The sequence below is a fragment of the Castor canadensis genome, chromosome 3, assembly GCF_047511655.1.
Source record: "Castor canadensis chromosome 3, mCasCan1.hap1v2, whole genome shotgun sequence".
Lineage (NCBI taxonomy): Eukaryota > Metazoa > Chordata > Mammalia > Rodentia > Castoridae > Castor > Castor canadensis.
The window spans coordinates 19178164-19201698 of NC_133388.1; the positions used below are offsets into that span (position 1 = coordinate 19178164).

The 23535-nt window shown below is 43.1% G+C and overlaps 1 protein-coding gene across 14 annotated transcripts in view; it reads left to right on the top strand.

Moving 5' to 3' along the window:
- The window catches only part of Foxn3 (forkhead box N3), a 373081-nt gene that overhangs the window by 264605 nt on the left and 84941 nt on the right, over nucleotides 1-23535 (top strand). For all 14 annotated transcript variants that reach the window (XM_074067353.1, XM_020158930.2, XM_074067352.1 and 11 more), the window contains one exon: nucleotides 34-98. In XM_074067353.1, coding sequence (XP_073923454.1) covers nucleotides 34-98 — 65 coding nt within the window. The remainder of the gene's footprint in view (nucleotides 1-33; nucleotides 99-23535) is intronic.

Consider the following 23535-nt stretch of genomic DNA (forward strand, 5'->3'; position numbering starts at 1 on the left):
GCAAGCTTTACACCTGTTTGTCTTCTCTTTCAGCACATCTGGTCCACCCATCTGGCCGGGCAGTACCTTCTTCAAGAGAAACGGAGCCCTTCTGCAAGGTAGGTGTCTAGGAGCACCTCCTTCTCTCCCAGCCTTCCCCTTCCTTACTCCTCGGTATGTGGTGCCAGCTAGCAGAGGTCCCTCTGTTTCAGTGGCTGCTCTCCACACAAGTGTGACTGTCATGGGCTGAGTCTCTTTACTTCCTACCTAAGTCTCTTGTTTGCTGTAAGCTGTGAGTCAGAAACCAGGCCTCCCAGGACTGCTTCTTGGGCCATCATCACTGATCATATTTCAGATGTGTTTGGGTTTTGAATAGGAACTATGTGACAGTTGGAATGTGACAATCGCAGACAGTGGGCTGATAAAGGATGGCTCTGCCATTTGTCATCATGGATGCACATCCCTGTGTACCTGGAAGATTGGCTGTGGTGTGTTCTGAAGCTCAGAGTACAGTCCCCTTCACTGGTCCCCACAGGTCATTTGCTGGGAGATATCTTTCCTGGCTTGGCTTCTTTGGGCTAGTTCCTGTCCAGTGTGCTTAGACTATTCAAACTGCCTTTTACCTCTGTCCTTGCTGTGAAGTTTCATTGAAATGCCAAGGTTAAAAAAGAATAAATGGTTAAACATAGAAAGAAATAAAAAGAATCACAAATATTTTAGAAATTACTTTTGGGTAATGGCTATTTTGGATATCTACTCTGTCTGAAACTGGCCCCCAAGGGTCTCCCCAGTTTTTGGATATCTAACTTTTGGGTTATGGCTATTTTGGATATCTACTCTGTCTGAAACTGGCCCCCAAGGGTCTCCCAGTTTTCAGTTCCCTTTAGCTTCTGTTGATTGGTCAGGAACCAGGGTGGCCCAGCTGCTAAAAGCAAGTGGATTTGGTTGTACCTAGCACTTTAGAACTCTGCTGGCTTTTGATGAGGGGTTATGTCTTTTCATTGGCTTAGGGCTGTTTAGCCTCTGTCCCTAAAAGTGCACATTGAGGCCAGCTCTCTGTGTGAAGGAGTGCAATATTAATGTGGCTAAGAAAAGAGACATTTATCTTCAGGTTTCTGGAGTAGTGCAAACAATTGTGGAGATGTCATCATGTTTTTGTTGGTGTTTTATAGGCCATGCAATTGTAGAATTGTCTGTCTAATAGTCCGTGAAATCAGGAACTTAAGAATTTCTTTGCATGTTTGCTTGGCATAGGTGAAATGTAGGCAGGCATTTGGTTGGTTCTAATTTTAACAGGCATTGTAGATGTCCTAAATGTCTAAGAAAATAGAAGGAATTGCCTCCACTTTCAAATTAATGCATAACTGTAAAACAATCTGTTCTGCTCTGCGTTCAGACTATATATATGGGAGCCGATGATAGTCATCCTTTGGGTTTTTCTCAAGTGAATTTCAAAGTTACGTGTGTCTTCATTTTTCTTCTGGAACTATGGCAGTTCTGGGAACATGGTTAACATTTGGATTATTTTGAGAAATGGAATTTTGTTTTCTTAGAGGCTTTTCTTATAAGATTTTTATTCATTAAGTTCCACAATAAGTAAGATTTGCTCTGTGCATATTGGGTTTTTTTGGTTTGTTTGTTTCTGTGGGGCAAAAACCATGAGAGAAACATTGGTAAAGTTGAGCGAGCACAATGTGAGCCTTATGGATGTACACTTCTTTTTTCTCTTTCTGTTTTAAAAATTCCCTAATTGCTCTACACACTGGGAATTAAATGCGTACAAATTTCAAATGTTCATTGAATTCATATCCAATTAAGTATAACCTGCATTCTTTGTTTTTTGTACCTTTGAAAATCAGGAGACTCTTGGTGAGTTTGGGGATGTGGGTGGGGACTTGTGAATATTAATTTTTTTTTCAGTGATGTTTCATCATTTTGCTGTAACTTGTCCAGAGTTCTTGAGACTCTTTTACTGTGATAAGATTTTTTTTAATTTTCTGGGTGCCTTCCCAATGAATACTTTTTATGTGTTTCTCTGGTGGGTGGTACCAGGCCATCCCGAAGGTACTAATGTCTACAAGCAACTTTACACATGAAGATAGAGGCACATAAAGAAAGGATTGGCCCATCACACCAATGGAAGGTTTAAGGAAGAATCAAATACAAGAAAATGTGTATTCACTTCTCTTAACTCACACATGCCTTCTTTTTTCCCAATAAGTAAGAAGGAAGAAAATTTTAAAGATAATCACCAGAAAAGAACTTTGTTGAGAGGGTCCAGTCACGAAGATTGGAATTGAGGCCAAACAGAACCAGAATGCTTACTTGCAAAGAGGGGTGGGAAAATCCTATCATGTTCAGTAGCTCCAGAGGTGGAGAATATAAGGATGTAAGGTTGAAGATCAACAGATGTGCCATGTTTTTTTCTTTGTTTGTTTTCCCATTAACTTTTTTATTAGGGTATGTTCATTTTACGGGGGAATTCATTGTGACAAGTCCATGTAGGCTTGTATTGTACATTGGTTAGATCTCTTCCACCGTCTCTCCCTCCCATCCCCCATATAAAACTATTGCAAGAGGTTTCTTTATTCTGTTTCATGTAAGTATATGAAGTTCATTAACCATATTCTCTCACGTTAATCTCCTTTGTTTACCCTCCCTCCCCACACACACATTGTACCTATTTTGCAGTCCTGTCTTTCTTGTTAGTATCTAAGTCCTTGTTCAAAGGAGTTTTTCAATGTATCCCTGCTGTGAGTATACCTTACTTTGGTCTGTTCAGTCCTTTCCATCACTCTCCCTTACCCCTTTACCTCCCACCCCCTATTTTCAACACATATCCTTATTTCCTCTTCCTTCACAGATGTTATGTTTTACGATATTACTGATGCTCTGTCACTCTCTTTTCCTTTCCCTCCTTCCCTGAGTTCCATAGAGTAGTTCCACTTTTGCAGACATGTTCTACATCTGATGTTCTGTAGCCCCAGAGGTTATAAGGATGCAGGATGCAAGATCAACAGACATGGCCATGTTGTGGGGAGGAAGGCTTATTTTTATCAGGAGGGTGAGCTTCTTTGGAGAATTGACACTTGAACAAGGCCTTGAAAAACAAAGAGATGTGAGAGTGTGGAATTAGCAGAAATGGCATCACCAGAGAGGGAAACCACAGGAGCACCTGGTATCACACAGAGCACAGCAGTGGGGACTTGGTGATGGAGGTGTAGAACATGACTGACTGATGGTGTCGCATGTTCCACATTACATCTAAGAAGAATACAGGTGCTCGTTGGCTTACAGTGGAGCTCTACACAGATAAATTTGTTGTAAGTTGAAAATATCATAGGTCAGCAATGCATTTAACCCACCAAACCTGCACATGCTACTTACCCACAAGACTCAGTGTGCCCAGACATCATATGACTGGCAGGGAGCCATAGCTCACTGCCCAGTATCACGAGAGAGGACCATACCTCCTATCGCTAACCCAGGAAAAGATCAAAATTCAGAGATCAGAGTTTCTACCAAATGCATATGGCTTTCACAACATCACAAAGTTGAAAAATCACAAATCGGAAGCTGTCTATAATGTGATGTCCTAACCAGAAATGACGGAAGTGAAATCCTGAAATGATGTTTAGATCAGAATGACATAATAGTTACCATGGGGAACCAGCTTATGTTGGCTCATAAGTGCTCGGTTTGTGGTACATTTTTTTTTCCAGCACAAAACCAATTGCAAGGATTAACTGGGAGCACTCGAGGTCCTCCTTGGGTGTCGAGTGTGGCACTGTGTTTGGGTTCTGCATCACTGGCAGGAGGGGCTGCTGAATTGCCTCTCCGTTTTGAGGATAATGGGGTAAGATTTGGTTTGGATTACACCAGGCAGGGGTACTTCACATAATTGGTCATTTCATCAATTCACAGTATTTATTTTAAATGCCATTTAGGCTGTGAGAGACAATTTTAGTATTCTAGCAGTTTCAGCTGACTAGAGAGCACTTCAGTTCTTATACAATAGAAACCAAGCAGAGCTTCGGAAGGCGACAGGCCTGTTGTCTAAAGGGCAGGTCCAAATAGAAGTGTGGCTTATTCAGAGCCTTGCAGGGGTGGCCAGCTGACAGGTGTCCCCAGTGGTCCCATATCTGTGTGTCTCTGTGTTATGGTCTCTTTGTATTTGAAATGCTTTTTTTTTTAACTTTTATATTGTCTATTATTTTCTTAATAAAAAGAGTTAAGTCTTTTTTAGACTTTCCCTTTTCTGATCTTCCTTTCCCCTCCCCCACCGCTCATTCACCGATTTAAAAGTAGGTTACTCTATATAAACACCACCCTGTCGTGAATTATTTTAATGAGCCCATGCTTCATAATTAAAGACATTTCTTACCCCTTGTTCCTGATGGTTTCATCTCAGAAAGATGGATGGCATCTCTGCTCTTGTTAGCTTTTGGCCTTCTCCCAAAAGTTGCTACAAGCTGCCATTTATCTGTCACCTTGGCCCTTTTGCCCTCCTTAGGCTCCTTGGGCATCTGAACCTACTCCTTTTTACCCTTCTACCCAATTAATTTCCACTCTTCCTCTAAGCCAGCATTCTCTGGGTCCAACCCACACCACTCCACCTGCAAGCATCTTTTTATATCTCTGCCGTCAGGCACTGCAGTGGGCTGGAGGTGCCCAGCAGAGGCCCAGGACCTGTCCTCTCAGCCACTGAGTCCACTCTGTGTTCAGAAATTCTCAAGCAAACCACGGTCACCTTCTCTATGACTCCAACTGCCATGAGTGTTGATGAGAACCTGAATTTTACAAACATTCCCAGTCACCAACATTATATGCCACCTCCCTGTGGCCTCCCCTCTACCTTCCTTTTCTTTATCACTCCAGCTGTGGGCCACTAATTACTCCCAAATCTGTTTCCCTAGCATGCAGTGTAGAATTAAAATAAATTCTGTCACAGGCAGAATTTATGCTGATGGCCCATAGGATAAGCTAATGAAAGGGAAAGAAATCCTCAGAGGCATTTTTGATGCACAGAGCCGGATTGTGCTACCACGAGCCCAACAGCAAAAGGGGAAAGAGGAGACCGACTCTGTGGGTGTCAGATGCATATTGTTCACATGTGCACGCAAATGCACATGCCGTCGAGAACCGTGCATGAAGCAGACTATGGTTATCAGACAACTTGCTTGGGGGAAGGCGGTTTCCCACGTTCTGGATTGACTTTGTGCATGGACTTTCCTGGGAGTAATACTGTGAGTATTAGCTGCTCTCCAGACCCTCGCCTGCTCCCGTAACTCTGCCATGGATTTTTACTACTAAAATGTATGAGAGACCCCACTGTGGTTGTATTGTGTGCCATGAAAGGCTCAAGATCAAGTACTCAGTGTTTCAAAAACAAGTCAGGGACTTGTTACAAGTCAGAGACTCCTGGGTTATGGCCCCAGTCCTGCCATTTTGGTAAACTTTGTGACCTTAGTCAAGCCACATGGCATCCTTAGGGCTTTATTTTCCTCACCTGTAATTTAAGGAGTAGACTTCAGTTCTGATCCGTCTAGTAACTTCCCTAAAAACAACAGGTAGAAATGGATTTTGAAGTTTAGTTCTGGTTCAGCGGAGGAAAAGAGTATTCCCTTCACCAGCTGAGTCCTGTGTGGGTCCACAGAAAAGACAGAAGGGGTGGCAAGTTGGCAGAAGAGCCCCATCCTCCAACAGGACAGTCCTCAAAGGCCTCATGGATCCTAGGGAGACAATATATTATAGAAGCAGACAGTCTGGAAACAAGCCTTGTGGTGACATCGTGGGCAGCTGGTATGCCCTGAGTATTCGTCTGCTTTCCATTGCCAAAACAAAATACCTGAGGCTAGATAACTTAAAGAAAAGAGATTTGTTTAGTTCACACATTGGGAAGTTGAAAGTCCAAGCTCGGGTAGCCCCATTGACTGGGCATCTGGTGAGGGCCTAATGACAGAGGGCATCAAGGTGGGAGTGCATAGAAGAGATCACATGGTGACACCAAGGGACAAGAACGGGAGGAGCCTGTCTTGCTCATTGTATAATAACTCTTCTGAGATTTACTCAAGACCAACACTAATCCTGCCCAGAGTCAATGCCCTAACCTATTCACCTTCTACTAGGCTCCCTTAACATTGGCTCATTGTGGACCAAGCTTCCAACACATGGCCTTTGGAGGACAAAGCATTTCTAAACCATAGCAAGCACACACTGTGAGAATTTCATGAGTTCCTATTAGTAATGTCTGAAAAATGTTACCTGCTAAAATGGCCACTCGTGTCTAAAACTGTAAATCTCAGGAAAGTCGGACTGAAATCCCCTGCCTGGTGTCCTTCTGCTTTTACCTTCTCTACTCAAACTTCTCTCACATAGATAAGGGTGTAGGCAGTTCTCAGAATGGGACAAAAGCCTGGGAATGCCCAGATGCTATTGGATTTATACATACACCTGAAAGTCAATTTGTCATAGCTTTATCTCATACTCCTTTGATTACTTATAAATAGAATTGCTTCCTTGAGAAAATTCCCAACTCGCAAAGTGAGCTGTGCTCCTTACACCCAAAGTGCACACATGTAGTGTCATAGATACATGTGGGGCAGGCACAGGCCTTTTATTGCCACACAACCTGATCTTAGATCCCTCCCTCTGAGCACCAGCTCTTTGACCTTAGGTTATGGTTTTGGTTGTCTATAAAATGGGCTACAAGATGTTTCCCAGAATCTTTGTGAAGATTAAAGAAGAACTGTGAATGTAAGAACTCCCAGTCCAATGCCTGGCACCTCGCAAATGACTGATAAACACTGAAGTTCTTTTAGCCTTTGACTATTTCCTGCCTAAAGCTTCTGATCATTATTCCTGGTGAACAATCAAAGCAACCTTCTTTCAAACCTTTTTGCATGATTTCCACTTTCAGTACCAGCCACCAGTGTTTCCTTTCTGATACAAGCAAGATATTGAGACTTAATTCCACACCTGGCCATGGCTTCTGGTTTGCTCCAGCCCACTCATGGCTTCTCTCCATAAAGGCCCATAGATCCTGGGTTTTGTTTGGGTTTACTGGACCCTCCCCAACTCATCCCTTTCCGTTTGGTTGGAGCTGCAGCCCTGGGCTCTTTGGCTTCTTTCATCTGCTCCACAAGCTGACTCTTTTGTCCATTTTGCAAACGAGGACATCCACCTAATGCATAAAATCTCCTGATTCTTGCCCACAGGCATTCCCATTAAAAAATTTTTAGTAATAACAGAAAGTGTTGGGGAGGGGGGCTCTCCCCATTTCTGCCTCAAGTCCTAATTGCCTTCTGTTCTCTTTTGGCCCATAAAGGCCCTTTGGTTTTAAGGAGGTACTCTTTTATCTTGGCATCATTTGTTGTCTTGTTCTGCACGGAGTGAAGATTTTTATGTAACTGCAGTTATACAGCTGTTGTGCTAGTTGTTTTGTTTATGGTCGGAGGTGAAGTTAAACAAGTTAATCACTCAGGGTTTATGTACTCACAGAGAACTTGCTCTAAAGTGTGTGTGTGTGTGTGTGTGTGTGTGTGTGTGTGTGTATGAAAATGCAATGTCCAGAGCATCCTGGGGTTAATTCTGATCCACTGGCTCTTGAGAACCCAAATGTGCCAAATTTCTAGTTACGCCAGCTTCCCCCAGTGGCTTCAGCCTGGCATCAAATCTGAGAAACCTATCAGTCCAATATTCTGCATTTTCTTGCCTGATCTTAATTTCAGCAATTCTCTTGACCCCTGTCTCTATGAAGGTCCACTGTTGCACCCTGAGATAATTTCTGCCCTATGAGCAGAAACAGGAGAGGTAGGAGCTGTCATCCTGACTGAGGACATGCAACTGAAAGCATTTACCGAGAGCTTCCTTGGGCCAAGTACCTGCTGTGTGTGTGTGTATCTTATGATTCAGGGTGACTGTATTCAGTAAGAGGTGGAAACTGAGGCTACATTGTGGAATGGCATGAGTAGGGCTGAAAGGAAGGTTTGGAAGTTGCTAGTCCAGAAATGACCATTGTAGTTATAGGCAGAAATGAGATTTTTAGAGGAATATAGAATGAAGGGCGGGGAGGGGAGCGAGATCTGGAGAACTGGCCCTTCTGGAACCTAGATTTACAGTAGAAGGATGAATGGTGGCTGACTGACTACACCAGCACAGTGACGAAGTGGCTTAGTCAGAAAGTGAGGAAATCACTTAAGTGAAAGACACAGAGTTTCAACAAGAGGGTAGGGGCAGAAGCTCCTTCTGGAAGAATATTAATGGCAGATGCTAGCAGGAAGTGTCAGGGATCCATGACTTTGTATTTGCATATCTCATTCTCTGTCCATGAGTTTGTCAGGATTATTTTAATTCCTTCTTTTCTAATGTCGGTTTTCCCGCCAAAATAACATCTACTGTTTTTATTATCAAAACAATGCATAGAAAATAGACAATAATACAAAGATGAAAATAGAAACTACTCCTGATTTCATTATCTAGATGTAATACTTATTAGATGATTTTTTTTTGAGGTGAGATTTACTCAGCCTAAAACTAACCATTTTACAGTGTGCATCCAGCACAGTCACAGTGTTGTACAACTAGTTCCAAATAGTTGCATCATCCACAGAGGAGAGATTCCATACCCATCATGCAGTAACATCTCTTTCCCCTCCCCCAGCCCTGCAGCAGCTCACCTACTGTCTGTCTCTGGATTTACCCATTCTGGACATTTCATGCAAATGGAATCATACAATGTATGACCGTTTTACATTTGGCTGAACATATTCTTTATATTAGCATTGTAATTAGGTATTAGTTATCCCATTTTATAGATGGGAAAAATAAGGCCTGAACTAATTTGCCCTACTCAAAGTCACAGAAACCTGGGCTCACATCGGTCCCAAAATAACATAGCTATTTCTAAACCATTTGAGAGACTTAGATGTCCTCTGATGTGTTGTATACTGAGGTGGAGGGAGAATCCTGTTGTATTGCTTAAAAGCAATTTACAACAAGACAGCGAGGCAGAAATGAATATGTGTGCTGCTGTCTTTGATTAAGTAATGGAGGTCCTTCATTTCCCCTCTTGTCTCCACACATGACTGTTTTATGCAGTTCACTTTGATTTTTTTAAAGACTGGAAAGAGAAAGGGGGAAATCCTAAAATTAGTCATTGGCTGATTAATACAATGGGAAGAACCCACACCTTTAACAGTGAATATTTTATTTTAGTCCATGTGAATTTTTTACTAGCAAATAGATACGTATGTAATTTTATACCAATCAAAATTCATCAGTAGGAATATTTCCTTATCATTTAATTTTGAGCACTTAGAAATGTTTTTCGAATCTATTAAATTGTATCAGTTAGAAGATTATAAAATACAAAGATTAAACAACCTTGGATCACATTGACCTGTAGGATAGCCGTTATCAAAGTGTCAGTTTTAAAGTACAGTTGGAAAAGTCATCCCCTTGAAGTTCTGTATAACAGTGCTTGGATGGGAATCAAGAAATATTTGATAAAATTGCCCAGAGACTTAACAGTGTAGAATTTTTTAGAATATATTCTGAGCTTGCTGTTCACATTACAGTTTCAGTAGTGAACTTGAAAGTGTCCATCTATAAACTACAAGAGGTCAAGTTATATTCTTTTTGACTCCCTGATGACTAAGGGCATGGTTTAGGCCTTCTGGGTCCCATACGATAGGGGGATGTGTGTTTGTGCAGGTGTGTATGTGCACAGGTGTGCACACGCATGAGGGAATGTGGTCCAGCTACTCAGGCTCTTATCACTGGCCATATGTGAGCTTGCAGAAGAAATCTCACCTGCCACCCTGCCTGCCTCTCTTTCCCTGTGTTTCTATCCAGCCAGCTCTCCTAGTGGCCTTTGTGAATGATAACATGCAGGCAGAGGGTAAACTACCTCAGATAAAGCAGGCATACTGAGTCCATTCCCTGCCTTGCTGTCCAATTGCTGTGCGACTTTGAAAACCTTTTTGAGTTATGAAGTGCAAAAAATGTTAGTCTTGCAAGATTGCAGTAATTATTGTGAGGATTGAGGTGAAGGGCTCTGTCACATCCCTGGTACTTAGTTGGTGCTCCACATGCAGGAGACATCAGTCCAAAGGAGGCAGAGAGACTGGGAGACAAGAGTACAGACCTTGGAGTTAGCTTAAGGCCAGTTTCTGCTGTCCACCAGCTGAATGAGTGACTTCAAGCACCTTACCTGATTGGTTTGAGTTTTCCCTTTCTGGCTGGCCAAATGACCTCAGTTTGAGAGATCATTGAGGATTAAAGGTAATGTATGTAGTGCCTGATGATTGTGGGAAGTTTAATAAATTGAGCTTATTATGTTTATCATGGCATTTGTGCAGTGTCCTGTGATTTCCTAAGGTGCCTAGAAGCTTCATCCCCAAACAACAACAAACAGTAACAAAAAAGAAAATCTTTCTCTAGCTAAACTGGCATTATACTTCTAGGAATATTTAAGACGGTTTTTCAGCCTCTCTGAAGCTCCTGGTGCATTGAGGCAGAGACCCACAGGATGCTCACAAGAAAACTATGAGTTGAGTCCTTACCAGACATTCTTGACTCTTTTAAGTGACTGAGAGCCAGCAGAATTGTGACAAAGAAAGAAGGTTCCTCCAGGATGGTTTGGCATTGCTTGTGATCTGTCCGTCTCTTTCTTTTAGTTGATCTCCCTGATTGTGCCAGGAACTAGACCGAGACATTTGTGAAGATCAGTTTCAGAGACCAGAAGGAAGGAGAGACAGAGACAAACAGCAGTGCTAAGGAACTTAAGATCTTTGATGGGGTTCTGTTGAACTTGTCCCCCATCCCATGGTCACCATAGCACACATTGGTTGGCTCTTGCTTCGGGCTGTGGTTTTTTATGGAGCACGCTCAGGATAATGGGAGCCTATTTGACACAAGTCACAGCTAGGAGTGAGAGGCCCAGGTCTTGACCTTGGTGACATTTGCTGGTAGAGATATTCTAACCCAGCATCTTGAGTACGCTTTGAGCAAAATTGTGACAACATCCTGATAAGAGACCAGAGCTTGGGACATGTACAAAGGCCAGTTTTGTGCTGATAATATGTGTGCCTTGCATTTCAGACTCTCAGAGGCCTCAGTCTCTGCCATGATTTGGGGATGAAATAATTATGAAAGAAGTTTTCATAATTTCAAAACTTTTAGAATTTGGCAGTTATCTTGAAGCTGTGATTGGAGTGGCTCACAGGGACGATGCTTACTATAGCCATGTCAGGGCACCTTTGTCCTTGTCTGGGACCTACTGCTTGCCCTGCTTCCTCTACTTCCAACATAAATTCCAAGTGGGAGGAACTAACTTCTTACGGGAACTCCCTGGTGTAGGTGATAGGTTGAGGCATGTGGCCCAATCCAGGCCAGAGTTCTGCCCCGCACTTCCATCTTGGGTCTGGGAGCGCTAAGGAATGTGCTGGCATCATGAGTTCTCCATGTAGAATTTATTTGTGTAAAAGGAATGGCATCAACTTAGTGAAGTAGAGACAAGGGCATTCTACTCCCGCCTGTGGTTAAGGCTAAGTACATTCCCCATTTTACGTAAACCAGTTTGAATTGGGTTTTTCTTGTGTGCAACCAAGAGCCCAGACTAATAAGGAATCTCTAAATTAATAGCATCAGTTAAACTAAAACACACATACATGTGTAACTTGTGACTTGTATGTATCCATACATAGCAGCCTCTCTCTTGTTCTAGGGCACCCACTTAGTGGTTTGGTTGTCACTTGGAAGACTATGTGGTGAGCTTGGAGAGCCTTCCAGAGGTAGTGATTTGTCATAAGCAACAAAGTAAGATCACAGTAATAATGATACCTAACATTCACACACCCATCAGAGCCACAAGGCACTGGCTTGTACGTTGTATCACTGGGTAGTGGTTGTCCTCCTGATCTTGTGGATAAAGAAACAGAAAAAAGAAGCTGAAAGTCAAGTGTTTGAGCCAGGGAGCACGCGCGTGCATGTGCATGCGTGTGTAGATGAGTGTGCATGCGTGTGGCTGTAGGTAGGCAATAGGTAGGTTCATACTTGTTCAGATACTTGCGTTGTGTGTACATTGAGCGAGATTGCCAAATTCTCATCTGTAGCACAAAAGCTATTTTAGGCAGTCCTCATTTTCCTCCAAGTTCATTAATTCACATGTCTGACAAATGTTATTTGTAGTTAAATGATCTTATATAGAGAAGAGCTGTATCTACCCCCTCGTGTCTTTCAACCCCCAACAGGCATGCAAGGAACGATAGCTTTTGAAATGGAACACATTTTCTCATTTCACATCTTTTCCTCCCCTCACTACATTTTGGATTCATTGCATACGGTTTTGAGTCTCATTAGAAGTGTCTTAATTTTTAAAATTAAATGGGGGAACTAGCAAGTGAGATTGAAGAGGCAGTGTCTTCGGCTCTGAACTGGATTTTCATTAGTCAATTACTCTTCCAATTATACTGATTTCAGATGTGATTATTATTATTTTTCCTAAGTAGATTTTGTAATGAGAGAAATGCAGAGGCGTCCTAGACTAATGGTAATCCAAGGCTGTAATTCCTCTCTCACCTGTCCTGTCCTCCCCACCATTGGCACCTCACCTCTCCCTGGGTCTGTCTGATGAGCCACGCTCCCTGTCAGTGCAGCTGCTCACAGTCTTTCAGCTTCAGCCCCAGCTGTGAGCACTGCAGTTCAAGTAGTCCTGGCCGCCTGGCACTGTGCTATGTGACACGGTCATTGCTGGCCATCCTGCAGCGGGCTCCCATGTGTGGATGTCCGCTGTTTCTTCACTCTTCCTGTCATGCCTCATTTAAATATAAATTGCACCAGCAGCTACCCTTGTTATGGTTTGAATATGAAATGACCCCCAAGGGCTCATGTGTTGAATGCTTGGTCCCCCAGTGCTGTTTTGGAAGGCGATGGAAATTTAAAGAAGTGGGGCCTAGCTGGAGAAGTAGACCAACCAAAGGGATGCCTTTGAAGGGCATATGTTGGCCTGGCACCTTCTTGTCTCTCTATGCTTCTTGTCTACCATGAGGTGAAGAACCTAGCTGGCCATGCACTCATGCTGCCATATTGTTTTTCCCAAGCTCATGGGGCCAAGCAACCGTGGACTGACTCCTCTGAAACCATAGGCCAAAATAACTCCTTCCTCCTAAAAGTTGTTTCGATCAGGTATTTTGTCACAGCCACAAGAAAAGTAATAACACAGTCTTTCTCTCCTGATCAAACCCACTCACCACTGCCTTGATCAGAATCTGCCCATAACTCTTTGGTTTGCTTTCCCCAGCTTCTTTCCTGGAAGGAATAAAGTCAGCTCCGGCGAAGGGAGGCTGTGATGTTTCCCATCTCCATCCTGGTTCATATTTCTCCTTTGTTCTCAAAGACACATGCATCATAAAGTAATGTACTGTCTGTGCATGTATTCATGGTCTGTGCCTTCGGTATGGGCCTCATTACCTTGTGAGCTTGGCTAAATGCATGTTTTTTCCATAGCTGCAACTGTTAGGATGTCTCTTTTGTTTGGGGACCTGAAGTGACACTGTGATTGAGAAATTCACCCTTGAACGAATCAAGCAGCTCTGCAGGGTACTTTGAGGAGATGCAGCAGCAACAGCCTTCAGAACTCGGGCAGTACCCGTCCACTGAGTCCGCCCAGATTCCTGTTTTGTTCTGTGATTGCAGGAGCCACTAAGGCCATTTGACTGTCCCTTCACTACTGTCTCCAGCTAGACTGTAATCTCCTGAGAGCACCTCCATGTGGCAGGAAATCAAAAAGCTGTGAAATGTCTGCATATGGACTGAATTGTGTCCTTGTCTGTCCACCCCAGCCCCTCAAAAAGCCTTTGCATATTGAAGCCCAACACCCAATAAAATTGAATGTGGAGATAGAGCCACTAAAGAGGCAATTATGGTTGGGTGTAATCAGAATCCAGTGGGACTGGTGTTCTTTAAAGAAGAGGAAGACACACTAAGAATATGTATATGCAGAGGGAATCTGGGAGAAGACACGGCAAGAAGGCGTCCATTTGCAAGCCACATAGAGAGGGCTCAGGAGAAACCAAACTCTCACCACTTTGATCTTGGACTTCCAGTCTCCAGAACCATGAGGAAATAAATTTCTATTGTTCAAACCACCCAGTATTTGTATTTTTAATATTGTTACCTAGTATTTGTTGGGGAGCATGAGCTAAGTAATACACTCTTCAAGTGGCCGAGCACCTTTTACTCTAAAGTTGGGGTTCTAAGGGTAATCTAGAGGGTGAGACTAGGGTTTGAACTTGGACTTCACTTTTGCAAAGCAGGCACTTACTTTGTGAGCCACACCTCCAGTCCATTTTGCTCTGGTTATTTTGGAGAAGGAGTCTCATGAACTATCTGCCTGGGCTGGTGTCAAACCTATATCCTTCTGCTCTCAGCCCCCTCAGTAGCTAGGATTGCAGTCATGAACCACCAGCACCCAGCATTAAAGCATCTCATAAGATGGAAAGAGTCCCAGTTAATAGAGCTATTAAAACCTGCCATGTATGCCACACAAAATCTTCACAGTATAGTTTCTTTGGGGTTTTGAACCCAGGACCTCGTGCATGCAAAAGAGAATGTTTTACAACTGAGCTACACCCCCAGCCTCAAAATACAATTTTTAAATAGATCATGAATGCAAAGGCTGTGCAGTTTAAACACAAGAATTTATTATTGGGAAAAGCGTATAATTGGTGCCTGTGAGGCGCCATATTGATTTGAACACACTCAAAAAGATGTGCACATTCATAGGACTGAGTCACCTTATAAGCAGTGAATCAGTGGAAGCTGTCACGCTCATCATCATTAGGAGTCCTTGTAGCCGTGATTGGAGGAAAGACAGAGAAGTCTGACAATTTTGACTGATGGCAAATGTACCTGCATGGTGTCCTACTTGAGAGAGCTACTTCTGCTAGGGTTAGGCAAGCCACATGGTTTGAAGGACATACATTTGCTGAAACTGAACAGAGCACACAATAGCCACGTCCTCCATGTGGAAGCTCACAGAAGCCCTTTCCTAGGGAGCCCACCTTTGGGTTCTCCTGCCTCTCTTGGGCCTGACTCATCTGATTGCTTTGAATCAGTGTTGCCCCTGGCCAGAGACAGTGTAGAAAGACAAGTACCCTTAGGGTACAGAGTAATGACTGGAGAGACAGAAGAGGGACCTCTAAGGAGCAGACTTCTGTTTCTTTTTCTGGGTGCTGGTTGCAAGGACAAATAGTTTGGGAAAATTCATTGAGCTGTACATGTATGTGGACTTCACTGGATACATGTTACTTCAGTAAAAATTTCAGAAATGAATGAGTACTGACAATTTATTACACCAATTTGATTTCAGATTTCCGTTATGCACATGAGAGTGAACTCAGACTTCTTACATGATTAAAAAAATAGGAGTGGCATAGGTTTTGTTTAGTCAATGCAGTAATTTAGAGTCGAGTGAAACACAAAGTAGCAGGAATTTCTTAAATAACTCAAGCATGTTTTCTGAAAACCCTCTCAACCTGCTTGTTATTGATATTGCTAGCAGTATTTATGTTCTATCTTGAACAGGCCAGCTGCCAGAGATTACAAAAAATGCCAGTCTCTTCTCAGAGTGGGTTTTTTTTTAAAAAAAGAAATTCATAACCGGAGAAGTTCACAAATGTAGGCTAAGATGAACTTACATGACTATACCTGAAGGTAGGGGAAAAAATGAAACTGTTTAGCAAAAACATTGGAAGGTCTTTGCAAAGGTGCATTATGGAGCGTACAAAATTTATTTACTTATTTGTTTGTTTTTGCTGTACCGGAGTTTGAACTCAGGGCTGACTTCACACTTGCTAGGCAGGCACTCTACTGCTTGAGCCATGCCCCCAGCCCTTTTGGCTTTAGTTATTTTTCAGAGAAGGGCTTCTGTTTTTGCCCAAGGCAGCCTGGACCTAGACCCCTAATAATGCTTATGGGGTAGCAGATATGACAGGCACATACTATCATACTCATTTGTTGGTTGAGATGGGGGAGTATCTTACTAATTTTTTCCCTGGCTGGCCTCCACCTGCTGTCCTCTAGTCATCCCTCACGAGTGGCTGGGGTTATAGGCATAAGCTACTGTGCTGTGCCCAGCATCAAACTTCAAATTTTTGCATAGATAAAATTGGTTTTTCAGTTCATAGCATCTTGATAAGATAACCATGTTGGTGAAGTAATTGATTTAGAAATTATTTAAACATTGCAATTTCAAAACAAGCATTTTGCCAGTGAGGAAAACATTGTCCTTAAAAACTTCTGAGATTTTAAAAACGAGCAGGCCAGTTTCACTGAGACTTAAATACTTCCTTGTGGAAAACGTACAACCAAGATCTTTTTCAATCAAAGGCACATATCATCGCAGCTGTACCTTGGAGGTTGACTGTTCAGAATTTGTCAAGATGTGAAAGTATTCAGCAAAGCCAATTGGATCAGTTGTTATCTTCAATTAAACCGAGAGCCTCCATATATCAGCTTTTTGTAAATACTGTCTAAGTGGTTAATGCTATCTCAAAGTTTTCAAGTCTGTCAAGAATGTATTGCAATAAAAAACTTCCCATTTTTATATTATTAAGATCGAGCAGCTGTCATCCAAAAAATCAAAAAATTGAAATGCTCCAAATCTGAATCTTTTTGAGCACCAACAGGATGCCACAAGTAGAAAATTCCATCCTTGACCTCATGGGATAGGTTGGAACCAATACACTAAAAAAATTGCGTAAAATTACCTTTAGGTTATGTGTGTTAGAAACACATGAAATGTGTCTTTAGACTTGGATCCGATATCTCACTATGTTTATGCAAGTGTCCTAAGTTCCAAAAAAAACCCCAAAGTTTTGGTCCCATGCATTTCAGATAAGCGATACTCATCCTGTTTGTAGATATGGATTTTATATTGAGAGTATCCCTGGGCCAGAGGTTCTGATACTCTTGTATTTCACAGATGTATTGCATTTGTTTTCTCAAAAAAGTTAAGATGATACTACAATACATTTACTGTGAGGCACCCACATGTTCTCATTTTGCCGAGTTGAACTCTGTGCAGTCCTTCCTGCTTAGCCTGCTCTCCCTGTTCTAATTTGGCCTCTTGACTAATAAAAGTACTTGATGACCATGTTTCCTGGAACAAGGTAATTTATATAGCATTCGCGATGTATCTGAGATCATGATTTTGGTGATGGCAGCAGAGGGCCACAAATCACGCTGGCCTCCAGTTTAGAAGTATTGCGTCTGTGCAGGGATTAACGAGTCATACAGCTTCAGAGCAGGGGGTTTCTTAGATTCCGAGCTGGCCAAGCTTTTAATGAACAGAAGAGCACACTGGGACAGAGAGTCTGCAAGGCAGATTGGTGGCAAAACAGTTCTTTCCCTAGGCCTGTCCCACTCTCCTTTCTTGCCTTCCTTGAAAATCAGAGCCTTCACCCCTTCTCCTCTTGGTATATTCGGAAATATAGGTGAGAAAGAAAGAAACCTCGAACTTTGTATGATAATAGTGGTAACGTAAGAGTGATGTGGTCAAGTTCGACTTTTCCGTCAATGACAGCACATACGACAGTGGTCCCTCAGATTGTAGTGGAGCTGAAAAGTTCCTGTGGTTCAATGGCATTGGAGCATCTAACATCATAACACAACACTAGTCCAGTGTATGCTGCCAGTCCAATCCAAGTACAGCTTACCCAGTTATGTACAGGACCAAATATTTGATGGAAAACACCTGTCATTCCATATTGGTTTGTGTATTTATCATACTATACTTTTGATCATTTTTAAAAATTTTTTATTTTATTTGTTTTGCAGTACTGGGGATTAAATCCAGGGTCTCAACACATCATAGGCAAGAACTGTATCGTACATCTATACTCTCAGCCTTTTTCTCACTTTTTTGAGATAGTGTCTCTTTGTTGACCAGGAGGGCCTCAAACTTACAGTCTTTCTGCGTCAGCCTCTCAAATAGCTGAGAATGCAGCTGAGACTGATTAGTTTAGAATGTGCTCCTCCTACTTATTAAAAAAAAAAGTTACAACAGCTCTGTTTATCTCATGTTTACCACGCCTGTGGATTGCATCGAGAGGCCACCAGTTAGAGATCAAGCTTCACCATCTAGGTTTGTGTAAGTGAACTCTGTGATCTTCACAGAGTGATGAAATTGTCTAATGAGGTGTTTCTCAGAGTGTCCTTCCTCATCGTAAAGGGAAGCGTGACTGGTACTCCTTTCTTGTCCTACTGAGACAGTCTCTGGGTTTGTATCCCGGCTGACATTCACTGGTAACATACGTCTTTGTAGGCCTGTCTCTCTGACTAGGCAATGGGATTTGAGATCCACCATGGTAGGTCTCAGGGAAGATACATAGGGTTTTGCTTACATGCCTGCTATGCACTAAGCCTGCAATACTTAGAGGCTACCACCCAACTATTAGGTGCATCTGGCTCTTCTTAGAGTCTTAAGGAATTTGCAGGCTCTAGCCAGGGGTGGGTTGGCCCTGGCACACTGTTCTGTGCATGGTACAGAGCCTGACTGAGGCCAACCCCAACTCAAAGGTCCATTGAAGATTTCTCTCTCTCTCTCTCTCTCCCTCTCTCTCTCTCTCCCTCTCTCTCTCTCTCTCTCTCTCTCTCTCTCTCTCTCTTTCTCTCTCCCTCTCACACACACACACACACACACACTCTCTCTCTCTCTCACCCTCACACACTCGATGGCAAAGGTAATGCTGAGGTTTGTGCATGTGTCAACTCGAATAATGTTCAGCTTTTCCAGCTGATCCATCTTCTTACCTGTTATTACCGGACTGCAGATTTCCAGTGCCCATTAGCATTTTTACATTTGAGTTCCAAAGACCACCTGATGCTTTTCCCAAAGGACCCACGTTGTAGGAGTTCTCTGTGTGCATTTGTGGGGTAGGCTTGAAAGTAGATGCAGAGCTGAATGTCAGGATTCCAGACTGTGAACTTGTAGAGCTGTTTTTATTTTACTTCAGATTTTTCCTAATCTTAAAATGTACTTAGCATACAGTTCACACACACTTGCAGATGTTCTGTGACATTCTGAATCGGAAGAAAGGTTTCTGTTTGGGAGCTGAACCCCAAAGCCAAAAAGCATCCTCTGAGCCCTTATCTCGACTTTGGTGCTTTGTACCATCTGCTTTACAGCTGATCTGCTGCTAAGGGCTGTGTGTCAGTACTGTATTCACTTAATTTATCTAACACATCCTGTCTTGTTCCCAGAAGAATCTGCGATAACTTACAAACGTGCTGTGTAATTGGAGTTTTTTCACAAAGAAAGTGTAGAAGTTGTGACAAAGGGAAAATAAAGGCAAGAAACCTAAGATAAAGTGAGGGTAGGGTTTGAATATCATATTACAATGAATATCATAAGTTGTATGTGTTGGTTTAAAAAGTGGGATGGTCAGTCATGAATTTAGTTCTGAGCTTCCTAGTAGCTAAAGAGAAACATGATCACTTGTATGTTTAAATATTCAGAAGATGAAAACTGACTTGTTCCCAAGTAGAAATACAGAAGTTCCTGGTACTAAGACCTGAAAGACATTTTTCCTTTTGTTCCAGAGAGAGAGAGAGACTGAGAGACAAAACTTTAGTGATACAGCAAGACACGTTCCTCAAATTATGACTAGTTCTGTAGGGAGTTTCCTATATCATCTATCCAAGCAGGGCACAGGCAACAGATGTTAGAAGTCACTTAATGTATAGCCCAGGGACATTTTCCTCTTGAATTTGAGTGACTGGGTCTGGAGCAGGGACACGAATCTGTAGCTTTAAGGGCTCCTGGGTGATAGTGTTGTACAGACAGACTGGATGACCTCTCTTTTAGGTAATGAGAACATGTGAGTAAAGACGAGTGGCCAGAGCTGAAAACACGGAGGTGGTGAGTTGTTGGTGCACATGGGGTAGCCGGGTATGTGAGAGGTGGTACTCACCAAGGCATTTAGCACTGGCAGAAAAGCAGGTGGGGTCGTACCAGCCCAAAAGGATCCTAGAAGCAGAGAGAAATGGGGCTCATTGCCATTGCCTATCTTTGTAGCGTCCTTTGCCCCTTTCACAAGTGGGGTTCAGAAGATGAAGCAACATAGTTGGAAGGTATGATGTGAATGAGACATCAGAAGTAAAGCACATTGGACTTATCCTTAAATTGAAACCACTTTAGTAATTGCATTTGTCTCCATTGGAAAAAAAAGTGGGTACACATAAAAATAGGACTCAGGCAAGTGTTTTTGAGGCTTCAGGAGTCCTGCCTTTTTAATCACCAGGGTGACTGATAGCAGAGGTGACTTTTGGCTAACCTTGCCTGGTAGGTGCCCACCAGCCCTCACCAAAGCTCACCTAGTCCTGGGGAGGTGGGTGGGAAAGGTGGCAACACTGCCACTGACAATGGTCATTGTCATCATCATGATATCCCTGTCACCGACAGGTCACCAAGGAGAGATGTGGAGGACCTAGAATTTTATTTGCTACAGGTTTACCCAGTCCAGAAGAACATAAACTTGGCACCCCATTTGTGGATAGGTTTTCTTTCTTCTTTCCTTTTCTTTTTCCTTTCTCTCAAAACCTTCCATGGAGATGAAATAATTCAGAACATGAAGTCAGAGCTATTTTCTGCTTTGGTTGCATTAAGAGGACTGGGGGCCAAGAGTGTCCTAACTCAGCCTTCGCACACCCCCGTTGTCACCCTATAGAAAGGTCACAGAAACACTGCTCCAGGATCTTGCTGCCTCCCTGAGCAGTGGCCCACAGGGATTTTGTGATGTGACTCTAAAACCCTAAACCCCATTTGTCATGTTTGTGTGTGCACGTGCATACACGTGCAAAGACGTTCTAGTTTACAGTTGAGCATGGGTGGGCAGGCATTCCCTGTGTCATTCTTTAAATATGTCTTCTTTACTTTTCCAAAATGAGGAAAACAACTGTGAAGGCTCCACTGCGTTCTTAGGATGCACTCACTGGGCTGGGCAAAGATAGACACACTCTTCACTTCTCATGGGTATGTTCCAAAGAGACGTGGCCCGTCAGGGTGTCAGGTACCTGTACCCCTTGCTTTGCATCATGCTAAGATTAAACCACCTGGAGATCAGGACAAGGAAACAGCTCACACCAGGACCACATGCAGAAGCCAGCCAAAGGATTTCAAACTTTTTATGGTGAAAATTCACCTGGAAAGGCAGCCCAGAGGGGATTTTGAGAGATTTTTCTAATCCAGCCTCTTCCAGCAGGCAGGATCAGATTATGCACAAATTGGTACTCACAGGTGGTAATTAGTTCTGTTCTTAAGAGATTTCTCTAGAGGATAATTTTACTACTTTCTTCAGTGGTACATTTCAACCTAAATTTCTAAAAGGAATTTCTTCCACTCTTTAATTTGAACCTCTCTTCTTATGGTTTAAATATAATTTCCTTTACTTCTACCCCTATGAGGAAGAAAACAATCAACAAAACAGCAATCCATTCCCTGCATCGTCAAACAACACCTTGACAGTATCACCCTCACCATCAGCACCCCTGGGCCCTGGAGACTCATCCCTGGCAGTGAATGGACCTGTGTCCTTCTGTCCATTAAAATCAGCAGGGGACTTGGTAGTGGCAGTGATCAAAGGGACCACTTCCTCCTGACCTGGCGCTGGTAGGTCCCTGGAGCATACCCACAGGATGAATGGCTGCAAAGGGGTTCATTTTCCAATTGCACAATTGAATGTTTCTTTCTCAAAAATAACTGGTTTATGCCAAGCTCGAACTTTTGGCCTCAGAGTCACTGAGCCCGTTTTTTTTCCCACTGAACCAACCTGCCATTCACACAGAAAATAATCTGTTGTTTTTTGTTTTGTTTTGTTTTTTCAGAATGACCAGGGTTGAAATGAATAACTGGTGAAAGGGAAGTCCCAAACGTTCTTTAGGTTCTGATTCTTGTGTAGACTATAAAGGTCCCACCTGCCCAGGCTCCTGTTGGCAGGATGTCAAACCATGGTCTCATAGCCAGATTTTCCCTGAATAATGAATGAATCAGTGCTGAGCAAGTCAAAAATAGAAATCAATAAAACAGAGTTCCACTAAGAAGAAGCAGCCTTGAAGTGGACTGATAGAGAACACTGAGGCCAGTGAGCACTAAACACAGTAATACACATTCTTAAGCCCTCACATGTTAGGGTATGTCAAAAAAGAAAATGGGTAACTTAGGGAGTGTCATAATGGATCAGTGCCTGGGACTCTGCCATGTTTGATGGCAATGAGGAAGGATGAGCAAACAGTCAGACATCCTGCTCCTAACAGACTAGTACAGCAGAAGCTTGATGCACACATCTCCTGGGAGCCAGGCGCCAAACATCTTCATAAATCATATGTTTGCAGCTGTGTGACCAAAATAGATCTACACACAGCCTGTTTGTCCTGGCCTCGCAGAGAACGGCAAGACCGGGAGGTCCTCGAAGGCATCTGTGATGCCTGCCCCTGCCCTCGGAGTCTGGCTGCCTGTCAACCGTGTCTGTTCAGGTCCAGCTCTCCCCTTTGATCGGTGGTGATGCAATCTCTCTGATGGATTGATTTTCATTTGCAGGAGATAGAAGCACATTGTGTGAGAGCTCTTTTTACACCAGTCTTTCCATGAAAGACTGCTCCGTTTCCTCCTTGAAAACAACAGCAGGGATCCTTGAAAAGGCAGGACAGTGTGGGGATGACATCAGGAATGGCAGGCTGTCTCCCACAACTAGCTCCACCTGGGTGAAGGGCAGGCCACACTTCCCTAGGTGAAGGGCAGGCTTTGATTAAGGGTTTATCAGATGTGCATTGGATGAGTGGTCAAACCTGTCCCCTCCCTGCCCTCAACTCATGAACCTGGGGGACTCTAGGGAGTTATCTTGTTCCTTAGGTATCTTGGAACATTACCCCACACACAAACACATACACACACAGGCATGTGAACCATTGAAGACTGTTCTAGAAGGTGGAAGAAGGCTCACTCTGCAGAGTGGCACTCCTGTCTTCGATTCCCCGAAAGACCTTTTAGGACAGTGATGAAGGGTATCTTAAAGGTTGCAGGTGGCTGACCTCTCAGCCCTGGTGCCAGACTTAGTCAGAATACTGTTTCGAATTTTCCAAGGCCCTGGACCAGGAGCAGGGACATCGGGCTTGGTCTGTATGCCACTCTGGAATGGCCAGATAGACCTGTGCTGTTGATGGCCAGCTCTTGGGCCTCACCAAGAAGGGAGTGTTGGATGTGACCCTTTCTTCAGACCCCAACCGGCATCTTGTGATTGAAGGAAATAGACTTTTGTCATAGGACATTTTAGACTTGATTTTTTTTTTTTTTCGCCATTCCCAAGGTCTGGTACTGTGTCTGACGTGGAGTGAGCCAGTGCTTGTTGAATGAAAGAGTGAGTGAATACAGCTCCCCCCTACACAATAAGGTGTCCTTGGGCCTGTTGTAAACCTGGGGCACCTGTGTTTGACTTGAGTCTGCACCATTGAAGACTTGAGCCCTGTGGAAACCCTGCCTTTGTAAAACTAAAAACA